At 51.4% G+C, this 19,391-nt stretch overlaps 2 protein-coding genes and 1 long non-coding RNA gene across 4 annotated transcripts; 2 read left to right on the top strand and 1 right to left on the bottom strand.

Moving 5' to 3' along the window:
* The first annotated feature begins 628 nt into the window (after positions 1–628).
* Lman1l (lectin, mannose binding 1 like) lies at positions 629–13,407 on the top strand. 2 transcript variants are annotated; one of them, XM_032911355.1, is made up of 13 exons: positions 629–832; positions 4,715–4,869; positions 4,968–5,075; positions 5,180–5,238; positions 6,566–6,665; positions 7,035–7,155; positions 8,101–8,156; positions 8,860–8,992; positions 9,561–9,712; positions 10,710–10,777; positions 11,459–11,582; positions 12,175–12,302; positions 13,166–13,407. In XM_032911355.1, exons 1-13 carry the CDS (start codon positions 655–657, stop codon positions 13,293–13,295), a joined length of 1,512 nt encoding a protein of 503 aa, XP_032767246.1. In that variant the 5' UTR covers positions 629–654; the 3' UTR covers positions 13,296–13,407. The 2 variants fall into 2 exon arrangements, with proteins under 2 accessions (XP_032767246.1, XP_032767245.1); XM_032911354.1 differs by having other exon boundaries at positions 13,163–13,407.
* Positions 11,327–14,038, bottom strand: LOC116908092. The gene is made up of 3 exons (XR_004388873.1): positions 13,727–14,038; positions 12,337–12,413; positions 11,327–11,694 (listed from the first exon to the last, which is right to left on the bottom strand). It is a non-coding gene; the product is annotated as an uncharacterized LOC116908092 (long non-coding RNA).
* Positions 14,017–19,064, top strand: Cplx3 (complexin 3). The gene is made up of 3 exons (XM_032911370.1): positions 14,017–14,436; positions 15,633–15,720; positions 17,994–19,064. Exons 1-3 carry the CDS (start codon positions 14,273–14,275, stop codon positions 18,216–18,218), a joined length of 477 nt encoding a protein of 158 aa, XP_032767261.1. The 5' UTR covers positions 14,017–14,272; the 3' UTR covers positions 18,219–19,064.
* The last annotated feature ends 327 nt before the right edge of the window (positions 19,065–19,391 follow it).

Below are 19,391 nucleotides of genomic sequence, written 5' to 3'. Positions count from 1 at the left end.
ACAGGAGTCCTCCTGCCTCAGCCTTCTCAGTGTTGAGATACAGACATGTGCTACCCTGTCCAGCAGCTTTATCAAGATACACTTTATTTGTGGAGGGCCAGAGGGACTGGCAGAAGGAGTTATTGGGCATGCAGGACAGCAGAGGGCCACAGCTAAAGAGAAGGATGAAGGGATACAAGGCTCAGGGGAGAGCGGCCGGATGAGCGGCCAGAGAGCAGGCTATGCACAAGCTGTTAAAAGAACAGGATGCAAAGGACCGCCCCCTCCCCAACAAACAAACAAACAAACAAGGAGGGAAGGCCAGGGCTGTGGAAGAGCTGGGCCTGGCACTGAGCTCTCCCGAGCACCCCATCCTCTCAACAGCAGAAGGAATGAACAGGAAAGAGCAGGAAGATGACCTAAGCCAAAGAGCAGGGGCAAAGCTCAAGTTGGCGAAGAGCCCAGGGATAGCCAAGGCTTCAGGTGGAGGCAAGGAAGGGTGGGGCCTGAGATCAGACCTGCAAGAGAAACAGGATGTGTATATTGGGAGGTGGGGAGCATAGAGCCAAAAATCTAGATCCCGGAAGGTCCCCAGTGTCTCCCTGCCTGACTGAGTCCTGTAGTTGGCCTCATAGCCAGGATCCAACCAGGTGCCCAGAAACCAGCTCCTTTGCAATGCTGGAGACAGGAGGTCTCTCACCTTCCCTCTGCCTCCTTTCCCTCCTGCTGGCTCTGCATGGTGCTGAAAGGAGCTATCCCCCTCCTCGACGCAGGTTTGAGTACAAGCTCAGCTTCAAGGGACCAAGGCTGGCAGTTCCTGGAGCTGGAATTCCCTTCTGGAGCCACCATGGAGGTGAGGCACAAAGGAGGACTCGCCATGCCCAGGGTCCTCCAGAGTGCTAGCGGGCTATACAGTGGATGTAAGAGGCTCTATCAGAGAGAGGTAACATGGGGGTTACCTGAGTGCCTGGCTCAGGACCCTTCCAAGACCTGTCTCCTGCTCTCCCATTCCCTGCTGCTTTGCCTTTCAAGACATCCCTTCTTCGTTCATGGAATTTATTTGTGAAGGCACTGGCAGAACAAGCTATTGGGTATGTAGGACAGCACAGGGTCATAGCTAAAGAGAAGGATAAAAGAATGCAAGGCCCAGGGGAGAGGGGCTGTATGTGGCCATAGACCAGGCTATACATCCTAGCTCTACCTCACTACCAGCTTCAGTTTCTCTTGTGCCTCTCTATGCCCAAGACCTTTTTTGTTTTTTCATCGATTCTGTTTGCAGTCCCCCTCTTCCTCTGCTTTTGGACTGCAAACATATGCACTTGTACACACGTACACTCATGCACACACATGATATGTCCCAGATGCACAAGAACAAGGCACCTTGAACACAGACAAGCCTCTTTTCTGCTGGCTCTATCCCATGGAACTAGAGGTCTGCCGGAAAGGAGGCACTGTGTGTCCAGATGTTTTGTTACAGCAGGCACCACGTTCTTCCCTTGCCTGTTTATTGGAGATGGAAGCAGACACGAGAGGACCTTAGCCCACAGGTCTGTGCTCAGAGACTTCCAAACCCTGATTTGTCCAATCCTATTCACAGAGGGTCTGTGATGCAAAGGACTGCCCCCTCCCCAACAAACAAACAAACAGTGTTTGCTGCTCAGTGTTATCAAAAACTCTACAATATGCAGGATCTTACATTACGAATAAGAGAAAAGCATCAAACACTCTGAGGTAGAGTGGAGCAGGAATGGAGTCCAGGAACATGGCTCATTTACAGATACATTGTGAGGTTTACCCAGTCATGAGTGTTGTTCAAAGCCTTGTGGCTGGAAAGGCAAAGAGAAAAGGTAGATCGGCTGTGTATTTCTATCTTAGATATAAGTTCCAAATAATGGCACAGTTCCTGACTAAAATGCTCAAAGATGACAGAAACCTTGATCCTCCTCCACAGAAGGCCAGGGGATGAATGAGGGAGTGGGCTGTCTCACAGCCAAGTGCTGTCTTAGGGACAGGATGGTGCTCTGCTCAGAGCCTTACCAAATCTGAGGTGTCCCAGATCATGAGGGAGAGCAGAGGTATGTCCTCCAAGATCACCAGATGTGATTACTGTCTATCCATTCATCTCCCCTTTGATCAGAGCCCCACCCAAGGCTACTCCATGCCCAGCCCAGATACCCAGGACTGAGTCAGGCTCTGGTCTGGGGTGAGGTCCCAGAGACTCCACATAATGAGGAGAACGTGAGCTTAGTCAGATAAGCTTGCCTCCCACAAGTCTCCCTGGGCTGGGTGTGATGCTGCAGTCCCAGCACTCAGGAGGCTGAGACAGGAAAAACAAGAGCTTGAGGTTAGCCTGCACTGCTTGTCAAGACCTTTCCTTTTTTGTAAAAAGAGCTGAGATGGCTCACCTAATAAAAGCATTTGTCATGCAGGCCCGACAACCTGCATGTGATTCCAAGAACCCACAGTGGAAGGAGGCAACCAACTATTGAAAACCTATTGAAAGTGGTTCTCCAGCTTCAATACATGGGCCTGTGTGTGTATGCACATGCGCGCGCGCACACACACACGCACACACGCACACACGCATGCACGCACACACATGCACTCCCGCATGTTTTAAAGTATGAAAACAAACTAGATGGGATTGCAACGTTATCCCAGCACTCTGTAGAAATAAAGGCAGGAGGACCAGGAGCACAGGGTCATCTATGTCTATCCAGAGAGTTCAAGGACGGCCTGGTCTATATTATAAAATCAAAACCCAAAAAAATGCAGCCCACTTCAAGCAGTAGAGACTTCCAGGGACTCAGGAACTTCTGTGCTTCCCCACCCACCACTGGCCTTTGCAAAGCAAACACACCCAAGCCGGATTAGCAACCTCCGGAAAGTCTTGGCAGGGTCTAGGCTTTGGACCAGGTTCCACGTTGGTAGACCAGAGTGTTAGGGAGCCAGTTGGAATGGAGCCTTTGATCCCCACCTCCAGTTCTGGCTATGTCTGCCTCAATTTCACTTCCTCTTCTCCACACCACAGGAAGATCCTCGGACATGCCCCCCAGCGCCTGGGTAATCCTCAAGCTCTCCTAGCCTGCACCGTTTCCTCACCACCCCCTAGGCCAGAGCCTGCCTCAGTTCCTTTGCCACAAACCTTCGTCTTCTTGGGCTGCCCTTGGTCCCTCAGGGGGCCTCACAGTTTGTACTTCTTACTTTCCCAGAGCTGATGTCTCAGGGCAAGAAGCCTTAGTGGAGAGAGATGTGTTTGAATTTCTGCAAAATGGTATCTGCTTTTTTGGAGACAGAAATGATGATGATGATGGTGATGATGATGATGGTGGTGGTGGTGATGATGAGTTTTTGGAGACAGAAATGATGATGTATGTTCGTGCACGTGCATATGTGTGTGTACATACGTATTAACCCATGCCTGCACATGTGAAAGCTAGAGTTAACATTAGGATAAATTCTTCAATTGCTTCTCCATCTTTGTAGTTGTTGTTGGTGGTGGTGGTAGTTTTATGCACCCCTGGCTGTCCTGGAACTCCCTCTGTAGACCAGACTAGCTTTGAACTCAGACATCCACCTGCCTCTGCCTCCTGAGTGATGGGATTAAAGGTGTGTGTCAACACTGCCTGTCTGTCTTTTGTTTGTTGGCTCCTTTTTGTTTGGTTTAGTTTTTCAAGACAGGGGGGTTGAAACCTTTTTTAAATTTTTTATTTTTATTTTTTGTGTATTGGCGTTTTCCCTATATGTATGTCTGTATGAAGGTATCAGATCCCTTGGAACTAGAATTACAGACAGTTGTAAGCTGCCTTGTGGATGTTGGGACTCGAACCCAGGTCTTCTGGAAGAGCAGCCAATGCAATGAAAGGAATGAAAAAGGAAGGAAGGAAGAAAGGAAGGAGGGAGGGAGGGAGGGAAGGAAGGAAGAAAGAAAGAGAAAAATGACAAAAACCAAGATCACTCACTGATCCCAGAGCTCACTACTTCAGTTAGACTGGTATCCCCCAAACCCCCAGGATGCACCTGTCTCTTTCCCCCTGTTCCGGGCTTACAAGTCTGGCTTGCACGGCCACGCCCAGCTCCTAGAACTCAACCTGTAGACCAGGCAGGCTGGCCTCCAACTCACCAAGATCCACCCTGCTTCTGCTTCCTGAGTGCTGGGATTAAATCATGCACCATCACCCTCCGGCTCATGCCCAACTTTTACATGGGTGTTGGGATCAAAATTCAGATCCTCATACTTACATAGCGAGCCATCCCCCAGCCCCAGGACAGTCTGGTGTAGCCAAAGCCGGCCTCAAGCTAACTACATAGCCAAGGATGGCCTTGAATTACGGATCCGCCTGCCTCCACCTCCTGGGTGCTAGGACTGCAGGTGTGTACCACCACGTTCAGTTTTACTAGGGAGAGAACTCAGGGCCATGTGTTTACTAGGCAAGTAGTCTACCAACTGAGCTCTGTCCCATGTCCCATAACATGGAATCTTATAAAATTGGATGGCCTAGACGTTCAGTGAGCCTGAAGTGGAACACAGCTAAGTACTGACTCTCTCATGCTGCCTTTCCTGGGTAGCACCCAGTTGGGTGCTGGTCCCCTTTTCCAATTTGCATCTCAGCAGCCAGCCTCATATCAAATGACAAGGTCTTGGTGTGAGCACTTTCCCAGGGCTCACTTTTGCCAATGAGATAGAGACATAGGGGAAGAGAGTCCAGTGGTCCTCAGCTGCCCTGCTCCACAGACGCCATTCCAGGCCTAGAGGAAGTGCGGCTGGTTCCATCTATGAAGAACCGGAGTGGTGCCGTGTGGAGCGAGATCTCTGTCTCCTTCCCTTCCTGGGAAGTAGAGATGCAGATGAGAGTGACAGGACCGGGACGCCGGGGAGCCCTGGGTGTGGTGAGTGGTCTTTACTCTTATCTGTTGGGGAAGTAGGTGATAGGCCCCAGATACCAGTGTCCTACAGAGACCCTAACCTGTGGACCGGGAACTTGCAGGCCATGTGGTACACCAAGGACAGAGATCAAGTTGGCTCTGTTGTGGAGGGACTGGCCTCATGGGATGGCATTGGGATCTACTTTGATTCCTCCTCCAATGATGTCCAGGTGAGTAGGCATCCCTGCCCATCCTCCTGCCCACCCGTCTTAACTCTAATCCTCACTCTCCTCACTCTGCCTGAGGCTCAAACCGATTGTCACCTCCTATGCAGAACAGCCCTGCCATCCGAGTGCTGGCCAGTGATGGGCATGACCTCCAGGAGCAGTTTGGGTAAGGGCCTGAGAGAACCGAGCCTCACCCCTACCCCACCCCTGTTCTTGGGCTTACCAATCACTTGTACTTCTATCCCTAGAGAATCCACCCCTCCTAGACCCACGCTCACTGATGTCTCATTCTGAGCTCCCCTGTCTCCTGGGACTCTTTCCCATGGGTCTGAGCTATGCCTCAGGAACCAACCCAGAGTGTGCTTTCTTTTCTCGGTGATGGCCTCTCTCCAGTCACTTAGCTCATGAGACCCAGGTGAAGTGACAAAGGCAGGGATTACCATGAGGGTCTCACTCGCTCCAGACCCTCCTATTAAGTACGGGTTGCTAGGTGAGGACATTGAGGCCCAGAGAGGCTGATTAACCTGAGTGGCCACACAGCAGTGCCCAGGGAGGGTCCAGGCACTAGCCATGCTGTCCTCTTTTTCTCCCAGATGAGGTGGCCTTCTGCCCTTCCCCTGCTAGCTGCCCTGAGCAGCTGGACTGGTTTGTCAGTACGTCTCAGCAAACATCCTTCGGCCCATCACAATTAGGATAATTGCTGGCATTTATGGAGTCGGGCTGACTGTATACCAGGCACAGTGCCCAGACACTTGACATTGTCCCGTGCACCCTCATAACACTGTTATGAGGTAGTTGCAGTTATTATCCTCATTTTAAAGACAACAGTTCTGGGGTTTGGGAAGGTGTGAGGACTTGCCCAAGGTTATACAGCCAGGCAGTCACTGCCTCCAATCTGGCTTCTCCCTGTTCCCTGTTGCCCAGCTCTTCTTGGCTGAAGGTGATAGCGTAGGTCCCATGCAGCCACGGGCTGGAGAAACTCAGGCTCAACTCTGCTCCTAATTTCCTGAGCTTCCCTGGGAGAAAGGTGAACGAGACATACTGTCCTTGCTAACTAACTGTCCTTGGCCTTTAGAACAGGTCCCTTAGTGTCTGCCTCAACAGTCTGAATCTTGGTTGGTTGGGAAAGGGACAGACCAGCCTTGGAGTGAAGGGAAGTAGAGGGAGGAATAGAGAGAGGGAGGGGCAGTGGGATAGGAGGTGAGCTGGAGGATAGATTTAGAAATCCTGTGGTTAGCCTTGGCCTCTGGCTGCTGTGAACTCCCAGGTCCACAGTGCCAGGCAGAACTTACTTTCTTATTCCTCCTTCTCCTGCCATGGAAGCAAACTATGGCAAAGGAGCCCCAAGGTAGACAACAGGGACTTGTCCCAAGCCAGGTCACCCCATGGGGACAGTGACATTGCAGGCTTGAACAGAGTTGCTCCTGGGACTGTCCCCCCAGGGGCTAGTCCTTTGGTGCCATGTGGCCTGGCTGCATTCCAATTGTTCATAGGGATGGAACTGTCCGGGAGCTTGGCTCCTGTCTTAGGGACTTCAGGAACCGGCCACACCCCTTCCGAGCTCGGATCACCTACTGGAGGCAGAGGCTTCGTGTGAGTCACCTTGCTGTTTCTATGGTAGCCTCTGGTGGCTGGTAGAGCTGTGGTTTGAGGGGACAGTACCTGGTGTTCCAACAGCCCCATGACTGTGACCCACGTGTCACTCACATACTTGTCCTCACACCCATGTGAGGTCCCTGGTACTCCCAGACCAATCCCCACACCTGATCTTCCACCAATACCAAGACTCACAAGGTTCCCGTGAGACCAACATCTGTGTCACTTTCATGCCATCGTGATCCCAAGCTCTGTAGTTTCCACCTTACCTCAGGCCTGGGGAGCCAGTGAGTCTGAGGAAGGGATAGTCCTTTCCTTACCCTGGGACCAGAAGAGGCAGGAGCTCACTCCCTCTATGCCCTTCAGGTGTCCTTGAGTGGAGGCCTTACTCCTAATGACCCTGAAGAGGTCTGTGTCGATGTGGAGCCCCTGCTTTTAGCCCCTGGAGGCTTTTTTGGGGTCTCAGCAGCCACCAGTACCTTAGCAGGTGAGACCCCTACCAGGTAGGTAAGAGTAAAGGGCTGTGTTTGGTGGTGGCAAAACCTTATTGCAGCTTCTAAGGTGCCTTTGTACAGCATCAAGCACCTCCTCAACAAGGGGCCTGGGCTGGTCACACTCCCTCTCTGGCTTCTCCATCAGACTTTGAAAAGCTATTGAAGTCTCAGAGGGAGTCTGGGACTTCTGTGGCTCTGCTGGTGAGTACCCAAGTAGCATTCAGGGTACCAGGTGTGGTGGTGCATTCCTAACAACACAGAGGTGGTGGGGTCAGGAGGTCAACGTTATCCTCTGCTACATTGCAAATTCAAGGGTCAGCCTGGGCTACATGAGACCCTGTCTCAAAAAAAAAAAAAAAAAAGCCTCAACTGAGATGACACATGGGGAATTTTATAGTCCAGTGTCAATATCCACAAACTCACTTTACTGGCTGCTGTCGGCTGATAAAAAGAGGGACACCACAAGGTACAGTACAGAACTGGAGCAGCGGGGTATCTTGCCATGGAGAGCCCATGGAGGGTCCCACAGCCGAAAAGCAGGATGCAATCGGAGTATGGGAGTCTGTAGATGCCAGGACCTCCATCTCTGGACTCTGGGTACTGGAGAGTCATGGAAGGTTTCTGAGAAGTGACATGGTTATAACCGTGTTTGGGAAGCAGCCACCGTGAGCTCGTAATTGCAGCGGCAGCTCTCTCTTGCATCTTGTGGTCTGCTGCATGGCCCCTGGGCCCCACTCTGGCTGTGTGAGGTTCAACCCTCACGTCCCACATGCTTGTGTATTTAACCTTCATATCTTCCCAATGAAGTAAGTGAGTCAAAAGTCAGAGTTGCCCAAGGTTGTACAAGTCTCTTGTTCTCCTAGCAAATAGTAGAGTCTGAGTGCATGGGCTCCTGGGTAAAAACCTCCTTATCCCCACTTCATCTGTCCCTCTTCCAGATGACCATGACGTCCTGTCCTTCCTGACCTTCAGTTTGAGGGACCCAGGTTCAGAGGTAATGCCAGCCATGTCTGCCTGGGAGAGGTAGCTCAGAGATCCTGCCCTCGTCAGCCACCTCCACTCATGACAGACCTTCTATCCTGGTTCTGACCCCAGATAACTCTCTGAGCTCTACTCAAGTGAGACCTTGGGCTGGACAGTGTAGGGGCCGGGGTTTGTCTTCTAGGCTTCCCAGGTGGCATACACATTTAATCCCAGCACTCAGGAGGCAGAGGTGGGTGGACTTCTGTGAGTGCTAGGCCAGGATGGCACAGTTAGGACCTTGTCTCAACAACAAAAGGAAACCAAGAAAGCCCAGGGTGGGGTGGGGGCTGGGGAGTATGGTGGAAGGTGGGGAGGTGGGGAGTAGATTAGAGGGGAAGAGAAGGGACACTAAGGAGGGGTCTGAGGCAGCAAGGAGGGGAGAGAAGGACGTCTGGAGGAGATGAGCTTAGAGGAGCACCATACCTAAAAGCTTAAAATGACCAAGGGCCTGAGCTCACAGTGAGTCGAGAAGGATACAGGATGTGGTAGACACAGAGCTTATGTCTATAAGCTACAGGGCTCTGGTGGGGCCTTGTGATCGAGCTGTGGGTTTCTCCTTGGTCCTGGTGATTATGTGGCTAGGGAGGAAGACTGGGATCCTGGGGTCTGAGGGAAGGTTGCCCCTCACAGTACTGCCATGCATTTGCCTTTGAGTTTTTGTCTTCCTCTTCCAGGAAGCCCTCCAGCCATTCACAGAGAAGGAGCGGTTCCACCTGGCCAGGAAGCTGGAAGAACTGAAGGCAAGGCTGGCCCTGGGTACCAGAGAGGATACCATACTACCACTGAACTCCAAAGCCCAGGAAGAAGGTAATACTCAGAGGGCAGGCAGGTAGGGCCATAGGAAATCATAGGCCATAGAACACTGTCCTTCAAACCAGAAGCCCATTAGCCAGTGCAGAAGTAGAGACCCAAGGAGGCTGCATGTAAGCAAATCCTGGGCTGAGCCTTCTGGCCTATTCCCAACTGACACCCTCACCCCCAGTCTATCTGTCGCTCTCTGTCTCTCTGTCTCTCTCTCTCTGTCTCTCTTTGTTTCTCTCTGTCTGTCTGTCTGTCTGTCTCTGTGTGTGTGTGTGTGTGTGTGTGTGTGTGTGTGTGTGTGTGTGTGTGTACCACAGCATTTATATGGCAGTAAGAGGATGACTTTGTGAAATTCATTCTTCTACCTTTATACGAGATCTGGGGACCTGAGGATCAAGTTTATATTGTCAGGTTTCTCTGACATTTTTCTGTTGCCCACCCTGCTTGCGGGCTCCTCAAGACCCATTTTCTAGGGGAGGTCTTAGAAGAAGAGTCCACAGCTCCTTGTGCTTCACTCCAAAACAGAATTTACTGCCTCGCCCAAGCAACCTTTCTGCCCCACCCCACCCCCCAGGGGAAAGGTTCTTTAACCTGGAGGATACACTGAGCAGACAAAGCCAGATCCTGCAGGCCCTCCAGGCTCTCTCCAGGCAGATGGACCAGGCTGAGAAACAGTGGAAACAGCAGTTGGGGTCTGTGGTCCAAATCCGGCCTGAGGGAGGCTGGGTGAGTTACCCTGGGCCACCCTGGATTCCACCCAAGAGCTTGAAAGAATAATGAGAGTCCAGCTCTAACCTCACCCAAGCTTGGCGGGGTTGCGGGGGAGGGTGGGCAGGTCACGGGATGCAACAGGGTAGTATGTAGTATGTATGTGACTACCACATAGCAATTGCCCTGGAGCCACAGACTGAGCTGCAGAGTAAGAGATGCCAGGTATTTGGAATCTGGTCTATAGACAAATGGCAGAAATAGACTAGGCGCTAATTTGCATGTGGCTTCACGTGTGATTTGCATAAGACTTGCTTAAATGCTCAGTTGCACCAGAATCCTCATTTCATCTCTGCTGCCACCCTGGCTCCTCCCCTAGGTGTCATTCCCTAGGACATGCTCTAACTTGGGGAGTGAAAGCTAAACCCAGCCAAGGTGCTGGGTAGTGGTCAGAGGGAGCCAGTTGCTCTTGCAGGCTTTGCTGGGCTCTGCAAGGCCGTGCTTAGTCTTTTGTCCCCAGTCCAGCACAGGCTGCTGGCATGGCACAGAGGAAAGAGGCCCACACTCCAGGTATTTCTGATCCTTCTTCAGGCCCTGGACCCCTCTTGCCTGATTCTTCTCGCCCTCAGAAGTGTCAGTTGCCTCTCCAGGTCCCTCTGCCAGACTTGGGCCCATGTGCTGGATTTTAACCAGTGCTGGCCCATAGCCTAGGAGAAAGGCACAGAGAGGGTTGGGTTGGGCTTCTGCTGCTCCGAGGAGGCCGGGACATGTTTTAAAAGGAGAAGGATTTGTGGAAAGCCTCGAAGTCCCTTTGGGGAGAAACATGCCAGTTTTGTTGTAGAAGGAGGGTCCTCCAGATGGACAAGTGCCAGGGGGATTCAGTATGTCCAAAAAGAAGGAAGCCAGGCCATTTAATAAGGTTTCTGGGAGAAGAATAAGGTGTCTGTGGGAAAGGTGACTCTGAGGAGAGGGGCACTGTCCTCTGGATACAAAATAAGAGCTGGCCCTCCCACAGAACACTGCCAAGGTCAGCACCCTGCTCCATGGACAGCGGACTCTGATCCAGGCTCTGCAAGAGATGAGGTAAGAGATGAGGAGGGGTACAGAGAGAGGGAAGAAAATATCCTCTATTATCCTGTCTCTATGAGAAATTTCTGCCCCCAGTGCTGGGGCTACAGGCACATACTGTCATACTGACTCTTTATGTGTGTGGTGGGAATATGAACTCGGATTCTCGTGTCTGCAAAGCAAGCACTCTTACCCACTGAATCATCGCCCCAGCCCTCAAGGGCATATATTTTGATAGAGGTTCTTGAAGGAAGCACACAGCCAAGATGAGGCTCTTTGGAGGAAGTGGTCTGAGCTCATTTTGCCTCTAGTCTCCCTGAATCTCACTCTGGCACACCCATGCCTGTGAAGTTCCCATGGAATTCTGGGGGTGGGGAGAGCCCAAGCACATCATGGGTTCTGTGTGTGGACACCCTCCATCTTGGTGCCTAAGGTGTTAATTCCTCTGGGATAGAGACGAAAGGCATAGACAGACACTTTTGGAGAGTTCTTTGTATAAGCTAAAGTTGTCTCAGGTTTTAGGGAGAAGTTTTAGAGTAAAAACACCAACGCCCAAGGCAGGACTCTGTGGATGCTCTCTATTCTTTACCATGTACTGACCCTGGGGGATTCTGGGAAAAGATTAGGTAACGTGGGTACAACCAGAGAGAGTAATGGATCATTTTTCTTGATTTCCATGCCCCACCACACCACCAGGGAAGCAGCTGCCCAGATGGCTTCAGGAGCACAAGTCTTCTACCTGCCTGTGGGCACTAAACATCACTTTTTTGAGCTGGACCAGACCCTCGGCCTCCTGCAGAAGGACCTCCGGGATCTGGTGGTAAGAAGTGGTGGATAGTACGAGGGGCTCATCCTTGAGGTCTGGTCTCTCCCACCCTTCTCTCAGCACTCCTGCCGCTTCGAGGCATCTGTCCAGGACCACTGATAGGCATCTATGTGTGCACAAAGGGACACAGATCTCATCTCTTGCTCAGGAGGAAACCCCACCACTCAGCACTACCCAGAGACACCTTGGTCAGACCACCTCAATGGCCAGAAAGAAAGTGGGGTAGACCATGCCAAGGGCCACTCAGATTCAGTGGTGGCATCAGTGTTCCCTGGGTCCCTGTTCCTCCTTGTTCTTTCTCTTGCCCTCGTGTGCAGCATCCACTTCTCCTTCCTTCTTGTCTCTTAAGCTTTTAGTCTGTCGTTGACGCCAGGACTTATGTCTTATGAACTATTTCCACAAATGGACCCATGCAAGACTGGAAGATGCAGCTTTGGACACTGCCCCCTTTTCCATGCCCCCTAGATGACAGGCAAGATGGCCCAAGCCTGAGGGAGATAAATAGGGACCACACAAGGCAAGATTCCAAGTTCCCTCCTCTCTCCTGGGTTAGAAGCTGAGGCAGGGTCTCATACTTCCCTTTCAGAAAATGACAGCCAAGCCTCCCCGCCCATCTGGCTGGCTCCCAGGATCCTCCACATGTCTGCGGACCAGCATCTTCCTGTTCTTCCTCCTAATCCAGACTGTAGGCTTCTTCTGCTACATGAACTTCAGGTGGGTCTTCCCATGGGCAGGACTCCCATACTACCTGTATCAGTTGGTTCTGTTGAACTTGAAATCAGGGACTCCGAGGCTCAGACAGGCGCTACCCACTTCATCAGAGGGCTGGGAGCAGGGACATAGACCAGGAACACATCATTTACCAAGCACAGACACCTTCTCAAGCCCCAGTCCCATCTGCTCCTGTCCCACAGAGTTCACTCTAGAGCGAGCATCTGAAAACTGATAGTCAGATCTTATGTCACCAGTGCTATGATGGCTGGAAGCTTAGAGACTTGGGAGGAAAGCAATTCATTTTGTCTTTAGGGTTGGGTTAGGAGTGGACGGGGAGTCAAGGAATTGACCTGGAAAAGATATTTGATTTCAGTCATTAAAGTGACTCAGAGTTTTTCAGCCTGACAAGATAGGTAAGAGGCATCGATGCAGAGGAAACAGCATCAGAAAAAGCATGGAGGCATGAAAAAAAATCTTTAGGGGGAAAAAAAGAGACAGCTCTAGAGTACCGTTGAATTAAAGAGCATGGTCAGTATACAAGATTGGGCAAGGAATCTGGATGTTCTGGATTAGGAATGAATGTCTTTAATCTCAACTCTTGGAAGGCTGAGGTAGAGGGATGCTGAAATCTGGACCAACCTGGGCTGGCTACCAGTGAGATCTTGTCTAAAACAAAAACCAAAGAAGAAAACATAGAAGCGCAACTTTGCCACTAAACCACCCAGGAAGACTTCAAATTCCACGGTGAAATGTGAACATTCACCGGAATGTGGCAGCCTATCATATACCAAGTCTTCTGAGACAAGTGTGATTCTTGGTCTCAGAAAGGAGACTCAAGTAACCTTTGCTCTCTCTCACAGCAGGCAGGAGCTGGACAAGAGGCTTCAGGAGTACCTGTCCACAGAAATCATTTCTTTACAGCCTGCATTACCCATCCCTAGGACAATAGGGGTTCTGAGGAGACAGCCTGTCTCCCCCAGCATGCAAGCCTGACCCAGCTCAAACATGAGGAAAAAAAAAAATGGGGGATAGAGGATTTAGCCTGTGCCTACACCTTAGCTTTTGGCATGCCCATCATATTAAAGGTGATTTTCCTCTTGTTGTATTTGATACCCTCATTTATCTTCCAGCCTCACATAGTCTCCCATAGTTTCTACCTTCTCTGGGTGGGTATCAGGAAGGCAGGCAGGCAAGGAGGCCAAGAGCCAGATACTCCCCACACCCTTCCCCTCTGGACTACTGAAGCAAGGAAGATAACTGTGCAAAATTCTGTCCCTAAACTCAGCAAGGACAAGAACAAATCCCTGCGTTTCCTTCTGGCTCATCTTTTCAGTACCCCCAAACAACACTCCCCTTCCCCGACTCCCTGAGGCTCTAGGGACAGCAGGGCAGACACGTGACAAAGGAACTGAGCACAAACTCACCGAACCATATAACTGCTTGCGCTTCTGAGGTCTCTCCACTTCCCAGCCTTAAGCACTTTGAGGTAGAGGCTAGGGTCAGTAGATTAGAGGTGGGGGTAGAAGGAGGATGGACTGGGAGGTAAGGCTGGGGGTGTTTGTCCCTTGCTGCTACCGAGCGCTCCAAGCTGAAGTCCTGGTTTCGGATGACCCAGGAGAAGAGGACATTGGAGGGTAGGAAGCGGGAATCAAGGCACACTTCAGCGCAGCCCCTTCTCCCAGGGCAGCGACCCCACCACCGCGATCCCTAATCAGTTGTCAGCAGTAGCCAGCAGAGCTTTGCTGGCGCTAAAGAAGGCACGTGGGAAAGGCGGGAGTGAGGAGCAGGCACGTGGTCCAGGCTTCTCAGCCCCGTGCATGCCCCCCGCCCCCCGTGAGGAGGGTTTTGGGAAGGTAGGGACCAGTGCTCAAAGCTTGGGGCGCGAGCTCGCAACCGGAGCTGTCCCCGGGACTTAGTGCTGAAGTAGTCGCTGACGAACCAGGCGCCTGGTGCGGTGGCCAGAGAACACCATGGCGTTCATGGTGAAGTCCATGGTGGGTGGCCAGCTGAAGAACCTCACCGGTAGCCTGGGGGGCGGCGAGGACAAGGGGGACGGAGACAAGTCTGCAGCCGAAGCACAGGGCATGAGCCGAGAAGAGTATGAGGAGTATCAGAAGCAACTGGTGGAGGAGAAGTAAGTGGAATCCCTTCTTTGTTCATGTGACCCCCACACAAATACACTCACGCTGCTATACCCACCTCTGGGTCAGAGATGCTGACCCAGAGACGCTTTTACAGCCATTACATTTCAAATCCAGGACCCTGTACCAGCTTCATCCTCCTGCTCAGAGGGAGCTGGGGGAAGGGCAAAGAGTATGGCAGGGGTGGGGAGTGGGGTGGGGGAGGATGCACGTGCATCTCTGATGAAATAGGTAATCCCTTAATCCGATCTGGTCTTAACTGCATGTATTCCAACTGGGGCTCCTCTGAGCCTGAGGCTGTAAGAAAAGTACTTTTCATCTGGCAGGGCTCAGAGTCATGGGGACAGATCCACGATGGGGGTATCCATAGATACTGAGGCTACTCAGTATCTATGCGGTAGTTCCAGGGCAGAGTGGAGGTAGAGTGAGCTAGGGTCTGAACTTTGGTGTGAGGTTGCTTGGTTCAGACCCTCGCTTTGCTTACTAGCTGACAAACTTTAGAAAAGTCATTTAACATTTCCGAGACTGCTTTCCCCTTCTGGAAAACTGGGAGTGCTAATCACAATACCTGTTGTATATGCCTGTGAGAATGGAATGACTTAATGCATGTTAACCTTTTTAGTGCAGCACCTGGCACATGGTAAATCTTCATGGCATGTCGGACTATTGTCACTTTACTTAATCCCAGTTATTTTGTAAGTTGCAAGTTTCTCATTTCCCACTTTACAGAAGCAGAAGGTAAATGGCACACCAAAAGTTAACAGTGGTGCCCTGAATTAGGGTCAGACTGCCCCCCCCACACCCTTGTACACATAACCCCATTGCCCCGCCACACAGCTTGTCAGAGAAGCAAAGACAGACTTGAGTCAGAGATTGCAAAGGATGTTCAGAGAGAGAGGGAGAGAGAGACAGAGAGAGACAGAGAGAGAAACTGAACAAGACTCCCACCCAGTCAGCTCTCTCTTGCTCTCTGGGCAGGAGTGGAGAACACAGAGGAAGGACACTGTGGTGGTTTGTTGCTAAAGCTAAGCCTGCCAGTCTGAGGTGACTGACTAGGCCAGCTGGGGACTGGAAGGCTATACAGCCTCCTCCCAGATCTTCCAGGCCATTTTAGCCTCCCCTTTGCAGACCCCACACCTTCTCTCAACCCCTGAGATGACATCACAACTGGTATCCTCTTCCCATGCAGGATGGAGCGAGATGCACAGTTCACACAGAGGAAGGCAGAACGGGCCACGCTACGGAGTCACTTCAGAGACAAATACCGTCTGCCCAAGGTAACCAGAGCCTAAATTGTGAAGTGTTACTGGGACCCTGAGCACTGGGAGCCAGACTCCCTCAGGACCCCTCAGCTCTCAGCCTGTAGGAGTCACAAGGTGCTTGATTACCTTCTTCTGTTTCTCATTCATTCATTCATTCATTCATCCATCCATCCACGCACTCACAGATCTTGAGACAAACCCTGGGCCTTTGGAAGGTTACAAGTTTGCATTTCTGGGGACAGTCCTTTTTTTCCCTTCACTTCCACCTCTCTGAACCGGATCAAGCCTGGCCCATGAAGACCCAGAGAAGTCTGAAAGCAGACTCTATAAGGGAGTGAGCTCTCATGGGGCTGCTGAATATATGGAGAGCTGGCAGGAGAGAGGCCATGGCTCCTCCCTTCTATGCACCAGGTACTCCACCATGTTCTCACCTGACTCTCTCAAGAGTTGCTAGTCATTGCTTGTGACACGGAGCTCAGGGAGACTGAAGGACTTAGCCAGTGGATGGGAGCACTCAAGCCTGTGACTGCTGTGCATTGCTTACTCTAGTTCTTAGGCTACTTTTCAGGATATGTGGGTCTACCTATAAGGAGCCTGTCTTTGTCTCAGCCAGCTCCTGCCCTATGCCTCCCAAGATGCTGCAGCTCTAGACTGGCATACAAGTGTGCTACACCTACACATGACAAGCCGCTTCCCAGAGTTATCACCTCTGTGTACCTAGAGCTGGGCTAGATCCAAGGAGTAGAGCGCCGTAAGCCAGGCCTTTGCTTTCTACCGCAGTGCAGAGATCAGCTATGTGGAGTCATGTTTACTCTTCCAACAAATTATTTGCTGAGCCCCTGGCTGTCACTGACTTCCCATAAGTCCTTTGGAAGTCTCTCAGAGGAAAGTCTGCAGCACTGCAAGTTCAGCTAGCAATAGGGTCATTAGTGCTTACACTAATCACGTAAGAGACATTACTCCGCTGTGAGGAAATTTGAGTCTAGAAGAAAAGGCAAAGACATGAATGGAACTGTGTAGGACACAGGAGAAGATCCCAAACGGCCCCCAGATGCCTGGGGGGGGGCGCGGAGTATGGTGGCTCTCAGTGGGTGCAAAAGGAGTACAGGTGCCGATATAAGTGATATAGGCCTGAATCGAGATCCCCGCTTGTATGATCTTAGGCAAATTGCTTAAACTTTCTGAGTCTCTTCTTTTATTTGTAAAGTAGAGATATCAGGTCCCATATTGGTGAAGATGGCCTTGAACTCCTAACCTTTCTGCTTCCACCTCCTGAGTGCTGAGATTATAGTGTTGAGGCACTTGTCATATTTTTTAGTGTTTGTTTGTTTGTTTGTTTGTGAGACAGGTCTTAGTATGCATCCCTGGCTACCTGGAACTTGCTACAAGTAGACCATGCTGACTTTGAATTCATAGAAATCCACTGGCCTCTGCCTTCCAAGGGCTGGGATTAAAGGCATGCACTACCACTCCTGGCTTTTTCTTTTTTTCCGGAGCTGGGGACCGAACCCAGGGCCTTGCGCTTGCTAGGCAAGCGCTCTACCACTGAGCTAAATCCCCAACCCCCGGCTTTTTCTAATATTGTTGGTTTCGTTTGCTTGCTTGCTTTGAGACAGGGTTTCTTTGTGTAGCTCTGGCTGCTCTGGAACTTGCTTTGTTGCTCTGTAGACCAGGCTGGCCTCAAACTCACAAAGATCCACTTACCTCTGCCTCCCAAGTAATTAAAGGTGTATGCACACCCAGCATTTTCCTAGATATTTTCTTAATGGCAGAAAGTAAAAGCATTCTTGGTGCTAGAGGGATGGCTCGGTGGTTAAAATCGTTTGCTGCCCTTGCAGAAGACTGGAATTTAGTTCCCAGAATGCATCACAGAAGTTCACAACTACCAGTACTTCCAGCTCCAGGAGTCTGGTGCCATGTCCAGGCCTCCATGGGCACCCACACATATGTGCACATGTGAATAATAAAATAAATCTAAAAAACTCATTAAACGCACCTACCTCACTGTCAGCCATGGGCTAGGTCTTGACAAATGGTACCTGCCACTAGTTTTGTTCTGGAGTTAGCCATGGTTTAACCCCTGACTCAACTGACTGTCACAGAGTGTCTGCAAAGTCTCCAGGTCCACCCATGAAAGGCTTAACTCAGATGTGGGGGCAGATGCTGAGCTCTGGGGAATATGGCCTTCTGGAATTAAGAGCCCCAGAACCTAGCCTGGGTCGCCTCTGTACCCTGTACTGCTAGGTCCTCACAGACCTCCGCCCTTGTCTCTCCTCTCTTCCCTTCAGAATGAGACGGATGAAAGCCAGATCCAGCTGGCAGGCGGAGATGTGGAACTGCCTCGGGAGCTAGCCAAGATGATCGAGGAGGACACGGAGGAAGAGGAAGATAAGGCCTCTGTGCTTGGGCAGCTGGCCAGCCTCCCTGGCTTGGACCTCAGCTCACTCAAGGACAAGGCCCAGACTACACTAGGGGACCTCAAGCAATCAGCTGAGAAGTGCCATATCATGTGACCGCTTCCCCTGGGTTTGCCTCTAGGATGGCCAGAGGGTCGGTCCCATGTGAGGGCTAAGAGAGTGAGTGTCTCAACTTCCAGATACCTCCAGTCCATTTGGGCTCTGTTTTCCCTGCCCCAGCCTAGCCTCAGAGCCTTCTCATCCATGTTCAGCTGTCCAGCTCTCTCTCTCTCTCTCTCTCTCTCTCTCTCTCTCTCTCTAGCAAAGTTCCTATTCTTCCCTCTCTCCCTCTGCTGCCTGGAAGGTTTCCCAAGTTGATAGAATTAGCCCAACCCTCTCTGGGTACAGCCCCTGTTCTTCACACAAGAGCACTCACAGAAAGACCCAGAAGCCCCGGCTCGTTTGCCACAGATGCATCCTGGCACACACAGACACACATCCCTTGGGTTCCCAGCCCCTCCAGATATCAGCACTCAGATGCTTAGGCGAGCCTCGGGGCACACAGAAGACCTGTTCTTATCCCTCCCTCCCGTCATAATCCTAGAAGCTTTTGCTCTTTCCGAGTTTTATCTTATCATCTGTAAAATGGGAATGGACTGAGTGATTTCCAAAATTCTGTCCCGATTGGCATTCCTGGCCACTCAGGACAGAGCCCACATCCCTTCTTGGGCAGGGCAGCAGCTGCAGTCACAGCATCACACAGCTGCCACTGTGGGTTCTGGGAACTGAGCAATGCTGTGTGAGGGGCAGAGTGCCAGGTATGGAACTGGCACTGAACAGTAGCTCCAGACCTCCTCTGGGCCCAGGGCTGAGCCAAATTTTGTTCTGTTCCTGTAGAAGTCTCTGTAGTCCATAGTTGGAATTTCCTCCTCTTGTTCAGCGAAAAATAAAAATTCCAAATGACGTGGCTATCTTCCCACTTCCTGCTGACCTGGGGTTCACAGGCCCCAGGCCTGCCCTTTGAGGGGTATCACCTGCCTCTTCACCTGCAGCTTCAGAGGGTCCTAGGTGGGGAACGGGGGCTTCTGTGGGACTCTCTAGTGACAGCCCTTGTAAGAGTGCCTCTCAGGGCGGCAGGTGAAGGGGGTCTCACTGAGGGAGCAGATGCCCTTTGGGCTGGATGAAGTTAAGTCTGAGCACCAAGAGTGAGGAGGGGGGTTGGGGATTTAGCTCAGTGGTAGAGCGCTTGCCTAGCAAGCACAAGGTCCTGGGTTCGGTCCCCAGCTCCGA

The sequence above is a fragment of the Rattus rattus genome, chromosome 8 (assembly GCF_011064425.1).
Source record: "Rattus rattus isolate New Zealand chromosome 8, Rrattus_CSIRO_v1, whole genome shotgun sequence".
Classification (NCBI taxonomy): Eukaryota; Metazoa; Chordata; class Mammalia; order Rodentia; family Muridae; genus Rattus; species Rattus rattus.
This window is presented reverse-complemented; position numbering and strand designations above follow the sequence as displayed.